A 17,822-nucleotide genomic window follows, 5' to 3' on the forward strand; every position below is an offset into this window, starting at 1 on the left:
AAACTTGCTGAGAGAAAGAAAATGCTGTGCTGTTTTGTGGACTTGTGCGGCTTCGTTTTATTCCTTGCAGGCAGTTGTAGCGAACGTAGCAAGGCGTTTAACCATCACACATACACATTTTCCCCATATATGTACTTTCTCCTTGTATATAACTTTTAAACAAAAATTGTACACAGCAATATGCTATTTTGTTTCTTTCGCACAGTCGGTTTTAACAAGGAACGTGACAGTTGTGTCTTTGGCTTTTCGCCTAATAATTAGTATACTAATATGGAATATGAATGATCGAAAACTTTCTAATCCTACCCGTTCGCAGAATAAAACTATGCAAATTATTGTCATTGAAGCCATTATCCTCACAGATACAAGTCAAGCCAATACCCAAAAAGGGAAGTACGAGTAATCCGTTGAATTACAGACCCATGTCACTAACGTCGATTTGTAGTAGGGTTGTGGGAATATATATTGTATTCGAAATTATGAGGTAACTCGAAGAAACCGATTTATTGACACGTAGTCAGCACGGTTTCAGAAAATACCGTTCTTGCGAAACACAACTAGCTCTTTGTACTCATGAAGTAATGAGTGCCATCGACAGGTAATATCAAATTGATTCCATATGTTTAGAATTCCAGAAAGCTTTCGACACCGTTTCTCGCAAGCGTCTTCTAACCAAACTGCGTGCCTACGGAGTGTCGCCTCAGTTGTGCGACTGGATTCGTGATTTCCTGTGAGAAAAGTAACAGTTCGTAGTAATAGACGGAAGGTCATCGAGTAAAACAGAAGTAATATCCGGCGTTCCTCAAGGAAGTGTTATAGGCCCTCTGTTGTTCCTGATCTATATTAATGTCATAGGAGACAATCTCAGTAGGCGTCTTAGATTGTTTGCAGATGATGCTGTCATTTACCGTCAAGTAAAGTCATCAGATGACCAAAACGAATTGCAAAATGATTTAGATAAGATATCTGTATGGTGCGGATGGTGGCAATTGCCCCTGAATAAAGAAAAGTGCGAAGTTATTCACAAGAGTACTAAAAGAAATCCGCTAAATTTCGATTACGCGATAAGTCACACAAATCTGAAGGCTGTAAATTCAACTAAATACTTAGGGATTAAAGTTACAAATAACCTAAATTGGAATGATCACATAGATAATGTTGAGGGTAGAGCAAACCAAAGACTGAGATTCATTGACAGAACACTAATAAGGTGCATCAGGTCTACTAAAGAGACTGCTTACACCACATTTGTCCGTCCTATTTTGGAGTATTGCTGTGTTGTGTGGGATCCGCATCAGATGGGACTGATGGATGACATCGAAAAAGTACAGAGAAGGGCAGCTCGTTTCGTATTATCGTGAATAGGGGAGATAGTGTCACAGACATGATACGTGAATTGGAGTGGCAATCATTAAAACAAAGGCGTTTTTCGTTGCGACGGGATCTTTTCATGAAATTTCAATCACCAGTTTTCTCCTCCGATTGCGGAAACATTCTGTTGGCACCCACCTACACAGGGAGAAATGAACATCACGATAAAATAAGAGAAATCAGGGCTCGCACAGAAAAATTTAAGTGCTCGTTTTTCCCACGCGCCGTTCGAGAGTGGAAAGGTAGACAGCTTGAAGGTGGTTCATTGAACCCTCTGCCAGGCACTTTATTGTGAATAGCAGAGTAATCACGTAGATGTAGATGTAGATGTAGCTGGAGAAGTCAACCGATGTGCCCATTCACTTTAAGTCACTTCAATTCCCAATCAATGTTTCGTTTGCAGTAACAATAAAGAAGACACAAGGTCAATTAAAGGGAGAAGAGGAGATGCACAGAGAGGGGGGAGGAAATTGTCGTAGAGAGGGGAAGGCGAAGATGGATAGAGGGGGAAGGAGGAAATCCAGAGAGAGAGAGAGAGAGAGAGAGAGAGAGAGAGAGAGGAGGGGTGGGGGGGGGGGGGGGGGGGGAGCGATGAGGAGCTGGCTAGAGAGAGTGCGGGAGGAGGAGCAGATGAACAAAGAGACGGGGAGGATGGATAGAGAGGGGAGAGATGGAGATTGGGCTGTAGGCTGTATATCTAATTTAACTTACGTATCTAGCAATTACGAAACATTGCCGCGTTCGCTAGTTTGGATATATTTTCCTTTGTTAACAAGAACAGTCAAAAATTTGTTTGAACAGTATAAAAATTAAAATTATTCAGAAATAATAATTGTACTGTAAATGCAGCAGAGAAAATTGGGTCAAGGAGCTCTGAGCTCTCACCATGCTTATCAAATTGAGTGCATAAAGCTGTACTACGTAAGTCAACCAATAGAGTGAGGAGAAACGTTCTTCTTTTGGAGGAAAGTCTTTAATTGCTTCCGAAACGATCAGTACTAGGTCTACCATTCTTCTTTGTGTATGACCATGACATTTTTCAAATGCTACAAGTGCTGTAACCAATCCCAAATACGAAACATGACCGTCTCCATAGCTAAGAGGCTAGTCACCAGTTCCGAAGCTTTATTTTATTTCCTTCGTTGTCTCCTCTTCAATACACATGTTGAACGAAAAACGAGGAAGTCTGCGTCTCTTCCTAACGCCCTTTTTAATACGAGTACTTTTCTCTTAATGTTCCGATATTATTGTTTCCTCCTGATTCGTAACCGACTTTGCCTATTGCGTATATCTGCTTTCCTGAGGATTTCAAACATTTTGTAGTATATTACTTTTTCCGATCAAGTTGTCTTTGATTTTCTTAAGTCTTAACTTCCATCACCAAGCGCAGAGCCAGAACTGCTTCCCTTTTCTGAACCCAAACTGAACGTCATCTGACAAAGCTTCAGTTTGTTTGTTTTCCCAGTGTGTTCCATTAGTGATGTTCAAAACACTGTTTGTCACTGTATACTACATTTTCGCCACAGTTACGCACAATCAAGAGACAGTGTGATTCACAATCTTTCTACGTACCAGTACATATCGTTTGTCTGTGAGACTGTGCAGGACCTCTGTTGCTTTTGTCTCTTCACAAGAGTGCAAGAACACGGCTGCAGTGCACTTCTTGTCCGCTGCTACTGAGATATTTGAGTACGTCAGGCACTGTGACAGCGTCAGGACGGTTCAAGATCGAAAAACAACTAAGTGCTATACAGGGTGAGCATGAAGTCTTTGCCTGATTACAAAAATTTGTTAGTAAGGAACTGTGGTAAATACAACTATGTGATTCCTGCAAATGGCAGCTTAACTAGTCGAGTTTTTTATGGTTTTTTATTTATTTATCGTATGGCGAAAACAGGAAATTTTAGAAATACGTGTAGTTTACAGTTATATACTTAAAGTTCTTGTCACAAAGCTAATATTTTTACTGTTTTATGGATACATTTCCATATGTGCTCCGTTCATTGCCCGTAGACCATGTAGGCGATGCTCAATTTCTCTCCATGTCTTTACCAAAATATCTTTCGCCACCGCCTCTACAGCACCTAATATTCGTGCCGTAAGAGTCTGCACATGAGGAACTGGTAAACCGATCACTTTATCCTTAACGTAACACCACAAAAAGTGTCAAGAGTGCTTATGTAGGTGAACGTGGCGGCCACGTTGTTGGAGCGTCTGTACCGATCCATCTGCCTGGAAAGGTTTCATCCAAGATCTGGTGCACAAATAGCCCCTAGTGTGTGTTGAAATAATGCCAGTGCTTGAGATTAATGTAACTGAGCTGTCAGATCAAGCCTAAAAGTATATCCACAAAAATTATTTGAGTCAAGCTTCCATTAGCAGAAAAACGAATAGGCATGTGGAAGAGTCTCCATAAAAAACTTTATCAGTTAAGCTGCAATTTGGAAGAAACCACTCAGCTGTATCTGGCTTAGTTCCTCAGGAATAAATTGTTGTAATGAAGGAAAGACTTCATGCTCACTGTGTACAACGCGAGAAACAATTCTTTAAGCAAAGCGAACAGAGTCATTACTTTTATGTTAGATCTCGTTTCGTGCGGCTGACGCATCATCACATCGCACAGTATTTCCTGAGCACTACCATAATCACTATGAATCGTGCTAAACGCTTTACTACAGAGTTTTGTGAATACATTCAGCATCTACTCGTCTGATGAAGAAATACTAGAGTACGTGTTGTAGCTGCACCTGGACCAATACCACACCCTTTTGTTTCAGGTCAGAGAAATACCAGTGGAAAGCTACAGTAACAAGAAGGACCTTGAGAAGTTACTGACTGTGAGTATAGCTTGTCTTAGTTTTCATTGAAGTCTATGCAATTAATTTCAAGTGTGCCGAGCTAAGCAGTGACCTGTGAGCGGAAGTTAAATCGAGTCCATTGTTTGCAGGACGTTTGCAGATGCTGCACATACTACGCCGAGGAGATCTTGAAGAGGACAGCATACGAAAGCGACTCGTTGGAGGTGAAGCAGATGCAACATGTGAGTCATGTTAAAATTAGAGGGACTGCTTTGCCACAACATGTATTTATGTTTTCATTTGTTGTTGAATGTCACGTCTCAATGGGAATCATTTGAGAAATGCGGTATGAACAGATTCGACAGAAGGCGATAGGAGAACGAATAAGCCGTCGCCTTCTTGAAAGAATTATTACGAATAATCACATAAAGGGGTTATGAACAAACGGAATTCTGCTGCTCTTTTGGTAGGGAAGTTCTCAGCACGCAAGAAAGCCTGCAGCAGTAAGTAAAAAATGTACATTACATAATTTCTCATCAAGTTCGCTCGAAGATTTCAATGTAGATTTCTTAAAAGATCTGATGACCTCGTTGTCGACGGGACTTTAAAACACTAATCATCGTTTTTTTAAAATCCACCCCTCCCCCCGCCCTCCCCCATTCACTCGGGTAAATGGACGATCTTATTCTTCAATGGAAGGGATGTCCTCGCAGCAAAACTGCGTCCTCACCTCCTAGACAGTCTACGGTAGTATTACTGCTCCAACGTTATGGAAGTTTCCAGACGCAGAACCAGACTGGCAGGCGCCTCGCTATATATCTCTTTCCAGCGTCAGTGCTGTAAACCAGCCGTGTTCTCTCCCAATGCTATCTGCGCATACACACTCCTCCGGAACATAACTCGATTGCAGTAGCTCATGAAATCAGTTACTTACAAACAAAATATTCAATAAAGGTTTTCTCCCATTTCTGTTCTTTGAGGCCCGCAGTGCAAAATATGTCTTTTACTGACATGATTATTGTGAATAATAGCCAGCTACACTACTACGTAAATTGTTTACATTTTATCTCATTCACGATGAGCCCATTTCGGCAAATTGCCATCAGCAGGTGCTATGTAACATCGTTGCTGTCATATCCAGTCTGTTTTGGAATTATTACTTTCTCCCAGGTGTACACTGGAGTTGTATATCGGATGTTACATTTTTTCCATGTATTCCACATTTCTGACAATGTCATATAACTGTCAGAAAAGTAGCATATATGGAAAACCTTGCCCTTGCAAAGGAACCATCCTGGCATTTGCCTGGAGTGATTTAGGGAAATAACGGAAAACCTATATCAGGATGGCTGGACGTGGATCTGAATTGTCGTCCTCTCGAATGCGAGTCCACTGCGCAAACTACCGTGCCACCTCGCTTGGTAGTTCCGAAAATTTTGAGTACTTGACATCGTTTAATTATTTAGGGACAATACTAACAAACGATATTAAATAGGGCAGCCGCATATAATAGATACTGCAGAAGACGACAAACGGAAGATTTAGATCTGTTGGAAGGTTTCTAAAAAAATGTAATGTATCTGCAAAGGAAATCGCTCTCAAAACGTAAGTGCGACCAGGTTCTAAAGTATTTGTAAGGTGGTTTAATAATTCATGTAGCGCCATCCTACGTGTTTTATCCATATTTTTATGCTCTAATAGTACTCCCCACGTAATGAGTGCGTAACTGAGATGTTCTTTTCATAATTCGTACCACTAATAGCAAAATGCATATGTAATTCCACATGTTGCTTATAGTCAAGCTAGGAACTGAATTAGCTGTTTACTCCACTTTGTGAGAAGCTGTATTTTTCCGTTTATACGGCGCAGCAGCCTAGCAGAGACGGTGGAGGGAGGCAAACAGTCGACCCCCACCACAGCCGTAAACATATAACCTTGAGTAGTGTTCAGGGCTGACGCAACCTCCACCCTCGGGCTTCCCCCAACTCGTTGCTGGCCATGTTAACGCGATAGGAGGTAATGCATCAGGCAGCTAGAAAGCGCCCGTGCAATGTTGCGATGCCTGCATGGAAGAATGTCTCCTCTAGTTAAGGAAATCGGTGATGGGAAATTTTCCGTAGGAACCGCAAATCTCAGTGTGTCAACAGCTGCTCTGGAGTGTGGCTAGGAAGACAGTTTTAACTTCTGGTCAAACCACCTGTAAAATGAACAAAAAATCTCACTCTTGCTGCCGCACTGTCGAGATCTTGAAATTTCATTGGGGCGACGGTCGCAATCTTGGCAAAACTTGTCAGGAGATTAGATGGCACTCGGAATCAGTACCATCGTTGATGGATGACTTGGAGTTTTCCAAAACGTGAGAAAAAAGTTAGAGTTTGAGTCTACAGTATCTACTTCCTGCTGCCACGAATGATGGTCTTGCTGGCATCCTCTTGGGCCGCACACGCGAAAATGGGTTATAAAATCTGAATTAAACAGGGGCAGTCCCACCCTTAGAAGCTGATAGTCATGCATGAAATACAAAGGTCAACCACCTCACGACACCACATTTTAGTTAAGGGAGGCATCTGAATGAAAATGCATGGCCAGCCGAACTGGCCTGCGCGGTTCTTGGCGCTTCAGTTTGAAACCGCGTGATCGTTACGGTCGCAGGTTCGAATCCTGCCTCTGGCATGGATGTGTGTGATGTCCTTAGGTTAGTTAGGTTTAAGTAGTTCTAAGTTCTAGGGGACTGATGACCTCAGATGTTAAGTCCCATAGTGCTCAGAGGCATTTGAACCATTTTTTTTTCAAAATGCATGCTAATAAAATATGCTATTTAGTTCCCTTTACGTGAATTGAGATGGGAAAGAACTTAAACAAGATAACAATAAATGCAAAGTTAAATAAATGTTATGAACCGAAGCTCGTAGCTTGGGCGCTTGCAGCCGATTGATGGAAGTTTATTTGGTGAGATTTGGCTAGTAATGCTTTACCGTGAAATACTCGTAGTTCAGGGGTGCGGTATTTATTAATCGTGTGGAGTTGGTGAACGATGACCGTAGTTAACTGTATGATTTGTAGGGTGCACTTTGCATCTGTGAACGGTGTTTGTTCTTCCGAGTTCACTTTTCATCACACTTTCTGATACGTTCTTCGCTTGACTATTGGCAATATTCATTACATGATCCTAAAATTGGTACCAATATCGGAGTTAGACATAATTTGTGTCTTTAATTTTACGTTTATTGTTATGTTGTTTAAGTTCTTTCCCACCTGAATTCATGTGAAGGGAACTAAATAGCATATTTTATTAGCATGCATTTTCATTCAGGTGCCTCCCTTAATTAAAATGCGGTGTCGCGAGGTGGTTGACCTGTGTATTTCATGCATGACTGTTAACTTCTAAGAGTGCGACTACCCCTGTTAAATTCAGATATTATAAAATGTTATCCGTTGTACGACTTGTTTCATTACCTTTCGAAAGTTAATGCGCATAATTGCATAGGGAGCTTCACTCTGTTTTATAATTACCGTAATTTTAATTTTGCATCCCAGGGGTATACACTACTACAACCACAACCATCCCACCCCACATACCGAACGAGGTGGCGTAGTGGTTAGCACACTGGACTCGCATTCGGGACAATGACGGTTCGAACACGCGTATGGCCATCCTGATTTAGGTTTTCCGTGATTTCCTTAAATCGCTCCGGGCAAATGCCGGGCTGGTTCCTGTGAAAGGGCACGGCCAATTTCCTTCCCCCTCCTTCTCTAATCCGATGGGACCAATGACCTCGCTGTTTGGGCCCCTCCGGCAAATCAACCAACCGACCATCCGACATACTATACATGCGTTTGGAGTCTGTATCAAGTAGCCGTGGGAACAGACATCGAAAAAATTCAGAATACCACTGCTACGATCGTAAGAGGTCAGTACAGTGCATATAAGAGTGTTACTAAAGGGAATTTAAAAGGGATCTTTGGAAACAGGACGACATCCTTTGTTGGGTAAATTTAAAGGAGTTATATGCAAAGAAGATATTAAAACAACTTTGCTGCCATCATGTATCTTGAGTATGGAACAAGAGAACAAGGTAAGAAAGATTAGGTCGCATACGTAGGCATATACAGTAATTTTCCCTTTGCTCTCTTCGAAAATTAAGTAGGAAAGAAAATAATACACTACTGGCCATTAAAATTGCTACACCACGAAGATGACGTGCTACAGCCACGAAATTTAACCGACAGGAAGACGATGCTGTGATATGCAAATGATTAGCTTTCCAGAGCATTCACACAAGGCTCGCGCCGGTGGCGACACCTACAACGTGCTTACATGAGGAAAGTTTCCAACCGATTTCTCTTACACAAACAGCAGTTGACCGGCGTTGCCAGGTGAAACGTTGTTGTGATGCCTCGTGTAAGGAGGAGAAACGCGTACCATCACGTTTCCGACTTTGATAAATGTCGGATTGTAGCCTATCGCGATTGCTGTTTATCGTATCGCGACATTGTTGCTCGCGTTGGTCGAGATCCAATGACTGTTAGCAGAATATGGAATCGGTGGGTTCAGGAGGGTAATACGGAACGCCGTGCTGGATCCCAACGGCCTCGTATCACAACCAGTCGAGATGACAGGCATATTATCGACATGGCTGTAACGGATCGTGCAGCCACGTCTCGATCCCTGAGTCAACAGATGGGGACGTTTGCAAGACAACAACGAACTGCACGAACAGTTCGACGAGGTTTGCAGCAGCTCGGAGACCATGGTTGCGGCTACCCTCGACGCTGAATCACAGCCAGGAGCGCCTGAGATGGTGTGCTCAACGACGAACCAGGGTGCACGATTGGCAAAACGTCATTTTTCCGGATGAATCCAGGTTGTATTTACAGCATCTTGATGCTCGCATCCGTGTTTGGCGACATCGCGGTGAACGCATATTGTAAGCGTGTATTCGTCATCGCCATACTGGCCTATCACCCGGCGTGATGGTATGGGGTCCCATCGGTTACACGTCTCGGTCACCTCTTGTTCGCATTGACGGCACTTTGAACAGTGGACGTTACATTTCAGATATGTTAAGATCCGTGGCTCTACCCTTAATTCGATCCCCGCGAAACCCTACATTTCAGCTGGATAATGCACGACCGCATGTCGCAGGTTCTGTACGGGCCTTTCTGGATACAGAAAATGTTCGATTGCTGCCCTGGCCAGCACATTCTCGAGATCTCTCACCAGCTGAAAACGTCTGGTGAATGGTGGTCGAGCAACTGGCTCGTCACAATACGCCAGTCACTACTCTCGATGAACTGTGTAATCGTGTTGACGCTGCGTGGCCAGCTGTACCTGTACACGCCATCCAAGCTCTGTTTGACTCAATGCCCAGGCGTATCAAGGCCGTTATTACGGTCAGAGGTGGTTGTTCTGGATACTGATTTCTCAGGATCTATGCACCCAAATTGCGTGAAAATGTAATCATATGCCATTTCTCGTATAAAATATATGTCCAATGAATACCCGTTTATCATCTGAGTTTCTTCTTGGTGTAGCAATTTTAACGGCCAGTAGTGTAATATTGGTACAAAGTACTCTCCATCATGCACTGGCAGTGGCATGCGGAATACATATATGGTTATTTATAAATTCCCCTGGGGTTTCAGAAGATGACGTCTCGAAAACTAAACGACATACAGAAAATAGAGGGCAGAGCATCTCCCCAAGTTTTTAACTCGCGTTAGAGACGCTTATTGTGGGCTCCGTTTGTGATACGGCGAATATCAATACGTGCATGCAGTGAACTGAAGTCGCTGACTCGAAGTGCCCGGGGAAGGTGCAGCGAAGGTAGCTCGCTTTGGAAATATGCTCATTGGGTTGCCTATCGGTAGCTGTGAAGTAATTTGATGTTACAAAACTGAGCGGTAGATTTGTCTCCATCACTAGTCGCATTTGGTAATAGTGTGCACCTAGTAACTAACAGCCAAATCCAAAAATGACAACTAACGTTAAGAGTTTCTCAAAAGCGTAGTTTTCCTATTCATTAACAAGCAAAAATGCTTACAGAGACAATAATACTTTAAAGTATGTTTAATTTTAATTGGTGTTCGTGATTTCTGTCGTGAGCTAAGCAAAGTTGGTCGCTTAACTCAGGGTCAGAAGTCTAAACAGCGCGGCGACTGCTGGGTTAGACGATGTGAGAGGGGCGTGTTTTATTGTTTGTCTTCCTGTACTGACAGCTTACGGGCGTGGGCGATTCGCGCGATCAGCAGCTGTGGTTTATTTATTTAGTGCTTTGTTAGCGTTACGTCACACAAGGAAACATTTTTCTTTCCCAATACATACACTCCTGGAAATGGAAAAAAGAACACATTGACACCGGTGTGTCAGACCCACCATACTTGCTCCGGACACTGCGAGAGGGCTGTACAAGCAATGATCACACGCACGGCACAGCGGACACACCAGGAACCGCGGTGTTGGCCGTCGAATGGCGCTAGCTGCGCAGCATTTGTGCACCGCCGCCGTCAGTGTCAGCCAGTTTGCCGTGGCATACGGAGCTCCATCGCAGTCTTTAACACTGGTAGCATGCCGCGACAGCGTGGACGTGAACCGTATGTGCAGTTGACGGACTTTGAGCGAGGGCGTATAGTGGGCATGCGGGAGGCCGGGTGGACGTACCGCCGAATTGCTCAACACGTGGGGCGTGAGGTCTCCACAGTACATCGATGTTGTCGCCAGTGGTCGGCGGAAGGTGCACGTGCCCGTCGACCTGGGACCGGACCGAAGCGACGCACGGATGCACGCCAAGACCGTAGGATCCTACGCAGTGCCGTAGGGGACCGCACCGCCACTTCCCAGCAAATTAGGGACACTGTTGCTCCTGGGGTATCGGCGAGGACCATTCGCAACCGTCTCCATGAAGGTGGGCTACGGTCCCGCACACCGTTAGCCCGTCTTCCGCTCACGCCCCAACATCGTGCAGCCCGCCTCCAGTGGTGTCGCGACAGGCGTGAATGGAGGGACGAATGGAGACGTGTCGTCTTCAGCGATGAGAGTCGCTTCTGCCTTGGTGCCAATGATGGTCGTATGCGTGTTTGGTGCCGTGCAGGTGAGCGCCACAATCAGGACTGCATACGACCGAGGCACACAGGGCCAACACCCGGCATCATGGTGTGGGGAGCGATCTCCTACACTGGCCGTACACCACTGGTGATCGTCGAGGGGACACTGAATAGTGCACGGTACATCCAAACCGTCATCGAACCCATCGTTCTACCATTCCTAGACCGGCAAGGGAACTTGCTGTTCCAACAGGACAATGCACGTCCGCATGTATCCCGTGCCACCCAACGTGCTCTAGAAGGTGTAAGTCAACTACCCTGGCCAGCAAGATCTCCGGATCTGTCCCCCATTGAGCATGTTTGGGACTGGATGAAGCGTCGTCTCACGCGGTCTGCACGTCCAGCACGAACGCTGGTCCAACTGAGGCGCCAGGTGGAAATGGCATGGCAAGCCGTTCCACAGGACTACATCCAGCATCTCTACGATCGTCTCCATGGGAGAATAGCAGCCTGCATTGCTGCGAAAGGTGGATATACACTGTACTAGTGCCGACATTGTGCATGCTCTGTTGCCTGTGTCTATGAGCCTGTGGTTCTGTCAGTGTGATCATGTGATGTATCTGCCCCCAGGAATGTGTCAATAAAGTTTCCCCATCCTGGGACAATGAATTCACGGTGTTCTTATTTCAATTTCCAGGAGTGTATATAGATATTTAACATGTAGAAAAGCATGTCATGTTTAAATTTACATTATTTACAAAGCACGGAAGGTCACAGGCTTATGTCCAACTGCCTTGGTTACTATCAAGAAGTCCTCCTGATCCCCAGGAAAGGATCGTTTTGTGCACGTACGTATGATGTGCTCAGAAGTTCGTCGTTCTGCACCACAGTCACAGCTGGGCAATGTTGTTAGTCCGCATCCGCATTTGTATATCGAGTCATCACATCTTCTACAATTTGTCCTTATTCTAACGTGTGCAGACGAGACCTTGCGATACTCTTCAAAACCTGATGTCCTGGTCGAAATGCAGGGCATCTTCAGCTGTTCTGGGGTCGCATTATTCCCCATACTTCTGTCGATCGGTCTGCTGTTGTTGCTCCGTTGTCCACCAGAGATTTTGCACGTTTTAGAAGTGGGTGACGTGAGCGAAGTCTGTTTCCTCATACAAAGGGAGGTAAGGATCACCAGCTATTTTTGTAAACTCCCGCTTGAGAGCATCTTCACGGCGCAAAAATGGGGGAGCGATATGGCTAAGAGTAGGCAGCCAGAAAGTTGGAGTATTTGTGACTTACATAGTCTGATTGAGCTACATATCGAAGAGTCTGGTGTGTGGACTGTTTATGCAGATTGTAGCGCAATATTCTGCCAGCGGGTTCACCAGTCCAAGAGCAGATGTCCTTAGCGCTGGAGCTGATAATCTCCATGTCGTACCACGAAGTTTCTGCACGATGTTGTTTCGTGATTTCATCTTAGCTGCAGTCTACAGTAAGTTCTATTTGAAGCTGAGCATACTGTCAAGAGTGACTCCTAGTTAACGTGGACATTTGTTATGGTACAGTTGTTTCCCTTCAAAATGTACCTTTATTTTCTTGTCTTCAAGGTTGCTGCTAAGGTGGAAGTTGGTAACTTCTGTTTTGGCAGCACTTGGCTGTATTCTCCAGTTACAGAAGTATTTTCCAACAATTTGTAGGTCTTCAGTCAAGACAGACTCATTAATGCCCAGGCCTTTGTGAGTCGAAGCAAGAGCCCAATTACCAGCATATCCAAATTTCATTGATGTTGTCTTAGGCAGATCTGCTATGTACAGGGAAAATAGAAGAGGGGCTACCGCTGATCCTTGTGGAGCGGCATTATTAGGCTTCATCAGAGGGCTCATTTTATTACCCATTAGAACTTGGAAACTTCTATTGCTTAACATAGCATTGATGAAGTTTCCAATTTTAAGAGATGTTACGACTCTTCAAAGTTTGAATATAACTCGTTGCCTCCATACAGTACCATAAGCCGCTCTTAGAGCTATAAACCCATTAAAGTCTTTTCTTTGTTTTGGAATCCAGCTTCTGTTAAAGCTGTCAGTGGGCGAAACTGGTCGGTGCAGGTGCCGACTGGGCGAAATCCTGGCTGTTCAACAGGCAGCTTTTGGAAAATTTTGTGGCTGATACTGTTATACAGTATTCTTTCCAAAAGTTTACATACTGTGCTAAGGAAAGCAATGGGTCTGTGGCTCTCCAGTTTGGAATGATTTTTGCTCTTTTCAAATCATGGGATATGTTTCCAGTTTGGAATATATCAGTAAAGAACGCTGCTAGCCAATTTCTTAATTGTTTCCTGCTGTGGATGAGGAATTCCGAATGGATGCACTCAAACCAGATGCTTTCCTAGCTTTCGTTTCTTTGAGAGCTGTTGTCATTTCTGTGGTGTCACCGCCAGACACCACACTTGCTAGGTGGTAGCTTTAAATCGGCCGCGGTCCATTAGTACATGTCGGACCCGCGTGTCGCCACTGTCAGTGATCGCAGACCGAGCGCCACCACACGGCAGGTCTCGAGAGACTTACTAGCACTCGCCCCAGTTGTACGGACGACTGAGCTAGCGATGCAACACTGACGAAGCCTCGTTTATTTGCAGAGAAGATAGTTAGAATAGCCTTCAGCTAAGTCAATGGCTACGACCTAGCAAGGCGCCATAGCAATTGATAGTTATCGTATGAAGCATGTCTCATCAAGAACGATGTATACAAATGATGGGTTAAAGTTAAGTATTCCAGCAGCTACGTATTTTTCTTTATAGCATTCATTACGTATCCTGTTTCAGACCTCACGCCATCCTGCGTGAGCTTATAGCGTGCATTTCGGCCTTCCCTAGTTATATAACAATTTCCTTACTGCTGAATGGTCTGGAGTAGTCTGACTCAGTTTTAAAGGCTAATTTGAGAGCCTTCAATTCGTTTTCGACCTTAATTGTATGTGATCGAATCTTAGGAGTTCTAGAGGTCGTCACAATGTTATTTGCTAATTGCTAGGGAGTAACGGCCTTCTTTGTGTGGTATGGTGGGTTCGCGCCTCCACGTTTACTCAGTGGAGGACAATGGGTGGCTCTAAGCGAGTAACAATACTGGCGTCAGACAATCCCAGTAATGTCCTGGTATACATCGCATTACCACACAAAGCTGCTGTGATAAAATTTTTAGACGGACGTAACATGGATTCGCGATGCTCATTACAGTCTATGTCATCTTCAAATGCATTTCAGATTTGCAGCAAAGATATAAAAAATTAAATTACAGCTGTTGTAATACAACTCAACGAGTAGACGAAAAGGGTATTCAAAACATTTAGTAAACATTCGTGATGTTGTCTTATACTACATAATGCATCTAAATATAAGTACAAAAACTGTTGTTAGTCAGTTAGTCATCCGCTTACACAGAAAACACAGCATCTTTTCGCTAAGAATGGTAGCAGTCGGAAACAGAGAACAATTGACACGAAGCGTTCCCAATGGCGCCGACTTTTAACTGGCCGCTAACGTACGGCGCCGTTACTGCAAATAGTTGACTGCGGGCTCAAAATACAATACTTTATGTTGGTTATCAACAAATAATAAGATATCCGGCCAGAGATTCTGCCCGGAAATGTCATTATTGGCTCTTTAACAAAAAAGTTTGACGACACTGGTCTACATGTTCTGGCATGCCTGCCCCCCCCCCCTCCCCCCATTTCCTATTGGAATTCCGCCACGACGCATATATGACCAGTCGAAAATTGGAGAGATTCTGTATTCACCGATATGTGTCACTTTTATGTATGTCTTTAGTTTTCATGCAATCGTCTACTTAAGCCCCGGAGGTACTTATGGATTACCGTGCATGTAGATGTAGATTTCAAATCTACACTTCTCTAAAACTCGGTTTTACTGTCGCCAAAACACCCTGTGCTTTGAGTGTATTAGAAAGACATATGCTAAGGTGACGCAGTATCTAGACGAAAAACATTACTATCCCTCAGTTTAGTAAAGATTGGTTTGCTCAACTATACGTTGTATTTTCGAATGCAGCACATGCTGGCGACAAGTTTTACCATATCTGTCACTAGAAAGCCTAGTCTATTGTATGATTTGTTTAATCTTATTGATTTTAAGAAAACATATAGCACGCTGCAACATAAAATACGCTCTTGTAAGTTAGTTTCTTCTGTCGATCCTTCAGTTCATTTGAGAATTTACAAAGTGTTCAAATTAAAAGAGGCTCCATCTTTCAGAATTTAGTACTAAATGAATATTGTTGTTGAAATGCATGTACTGGTGTAAGAAGGGTGAAATAATGTTTATATTGTTACTACCACTCGAGCTGAAGCGGCAGGCCTGTTTGTTACCTGAGCACTTAAGTTGTGCCAGTCACTGTTGAGCATTGGCTTTTGAACAAGGTTGCGTAATAGTGTATTTTTATTTGTTAAAATACACTTAACTGTTGAAGAACGTGTCTTCGAGATTGAAACTATTTTTTGATGAAATGTAATGATATGTGTTGGCGGAGAAATCTGAGAAGGAAGCACAAGTGAGAAGTACACACATCAAAAAAAGTTTTGCGTCACCCCGGTTCCCAGAACTCCCGAAGGCAGAAGTTGACTGTGGGTATTGTATCACAGACACAGTCTCTTTGACTATTCAGAGACGTCACTAAACCCCCCGCCCAAAGATGTAAACAACAATGCATGAGCAGTGCCTATTAGACGGAGGGGGTTCGACAGCCGAGCAGTTCCAGTCATTCCACCAGGAAGGGGGTACATGGCTCGTGTTGTCTGTAATTCAACCATGCCTAGACGATCAATACCGCGGTTCGATTGCGTTCGTATTGTTACTTTGTACCAGGAAGGGCTCTCAACAATGGAAGTATGCAGGCGTCTCGGAGTGAACCAAAGCGATGTTGCTCGTACATGGAGGAGATACGGAGAGACAGGAACTGTCGATGTCATGCCTCGCTCAGGCCGGCCAAGGGCTACTGCTGCAGTGGTTGACCGATACCTACGGATTACGGCTCGGAGCAACCCCGACAGCAACGCCACCATGTTGAATGATGCTTTTCGTGTAGTCACAGGACGTCATGTTACGACTCAAACAGCCTATAGGCTGCATGATGCGCAACCTCACTCCCGACGTCCATGGCGAGGTTCATCTTTGCAACCACAACACCATGCAGCGCGGTACAGATGGGTCCAACAACATGCCGAAAGAACCGCTCAGGATTGGCATCACGTTCTCTTCACTGATGAGTGTCGCATATGCCTTCAACCAGACAATCGTCGGAGACGTGTTTGGAGGCAACCCGATCAGGCTGAACGCCTTAGACACACTGTCCAGCGAGTGCAGCAAGGTGGGGCCGATGTACATGGTGGTCATGGAAGGCGCCGTAACGAATGTACGATATGTAAATGACATCCTCCGACCGATAGTGCAACGATATCGGCAGCATATTGGCGAGGCATTCGTCTTCATGGACGACAATTCGCGCCCTCATCGTGCACATCTTGTGAATGACTTCCTTCAGGATAACGACATCGCTCGACTAGAGTGGCCAGCATGTTCTCCAGACATGAATCCTATCGAACACGCCTGGAATAGATTGAAAAGGGCTGTTTATGGAAGATGTGGCCCACCAACCACTCTGAGGGATCTACGCCGAATCGCCGTTTAGGAGTGGGACAATGTGGGCCAACAGTGCCTTGATGAACTTGTGGATAGTATGCCACGACGAATACTGGCATGCATCAATGCAAGAGGACTTGCTACTGGGTATTAGAAGTACCGGTGTGTACAGCAATCTGGAGCAAGCACCACCTCTAAAGGTCTCGCTGTATGGTGGTACAACATGCAATATGTGGTTTTCATGAGCAATAAAAAGGGGCGAAAATGATTATGTTGATCTCTATTCCAATTTTCTGTACAGGTTCCGGAATTCTCGGAACCGAGGTGGTGGAAAATTTTTTTTGATGCGTGTATTAGTCAGAAGTTAGTTACAAAATTTCGTGATACAAGTTCGATGTTACAGAAGAAACGTGTCAAACGAAACTCAGTTTTAAAAAGGCAGGCCATTCAGTATGTTAAAGCAGCAATTACATAAACTCCCCATAACTCTTAGCGTAGTTTAAGCCAGGAAAAGAACATTTCACTTGGTTCATCCCATATTGTATAGAGAATACACTGAGGTAACAAAAGTCATGGGATACATCCTAATATTGTATCGGACCTCCGTTTACTCGGCATAGCGCAGCTAGTCCCCTGCAGAAATACTGATCCATGCTGCCACTACAGCCGTCGATAATTTGGTAGTGTTACCGGTGCAGAATTTTATGCACGAACTGACCTATCTCCCATAAATGTGCGATGGGATGCATGTCAGCCGATCTGGCTGTCCAAATCATTCACTCGGATTGTCCAGAATATTCTCCAAAGAATCAGGAACAGCTGTGGCACGGAAACATGGCGCATAGTCATCCATAAAAATTCCATCGTTGTTTGGGAACTTGAAGTCCATGAATGACTGCAAATGATGTCCAATAGCCGAACATAACCATTTCCAGTCAATGACCAGTTCAGTTGGACCAGAGGAC

The 17,822-nt window shown here is 44.3% G+C and overlaps 1 protein-coding gene across 1 annotated transcript in view; it reads left to right on the plus strand.

The window, feature by feature from the left end:
- Positions 1-17,822, plus strand: part of LOC126413955 (protein unc-13 homolog 4B-like) — a 176,763-nt gene that overhangs the window by 111,917 nt on the left and 47,024 nt on the right. The window contains exons 5-6 of the mRNA XM_050083307.1: positions 4,149-4,208; positions 4,319-4,411. Of these exons, the coding sequence (XP_049939264.1) occupies positions 4,149-4,208; positions 4,319-4,411 (153 nt within the window). The remainder of the gene's footprint in view (positions 1-4,148; positions 4,209-4,318; positions 4,412-17,822) is intronic.

Source organism: Schistocerca serialis, chromosome 1, assembly GCF_023864345.2.
Source record: "Schistocerca serialis cubense isolate TAMUIC-IGC-003099 chromosome 1, iqSchSeri2.2, whole genome shotgun sequence".
Classification (NCBI taxonomy): Eukaryota; Metazoa; Arthropoda; class Insecta; order Orthoptera; family Acrididae; genus Schistocerca; species Schistocerca serialis.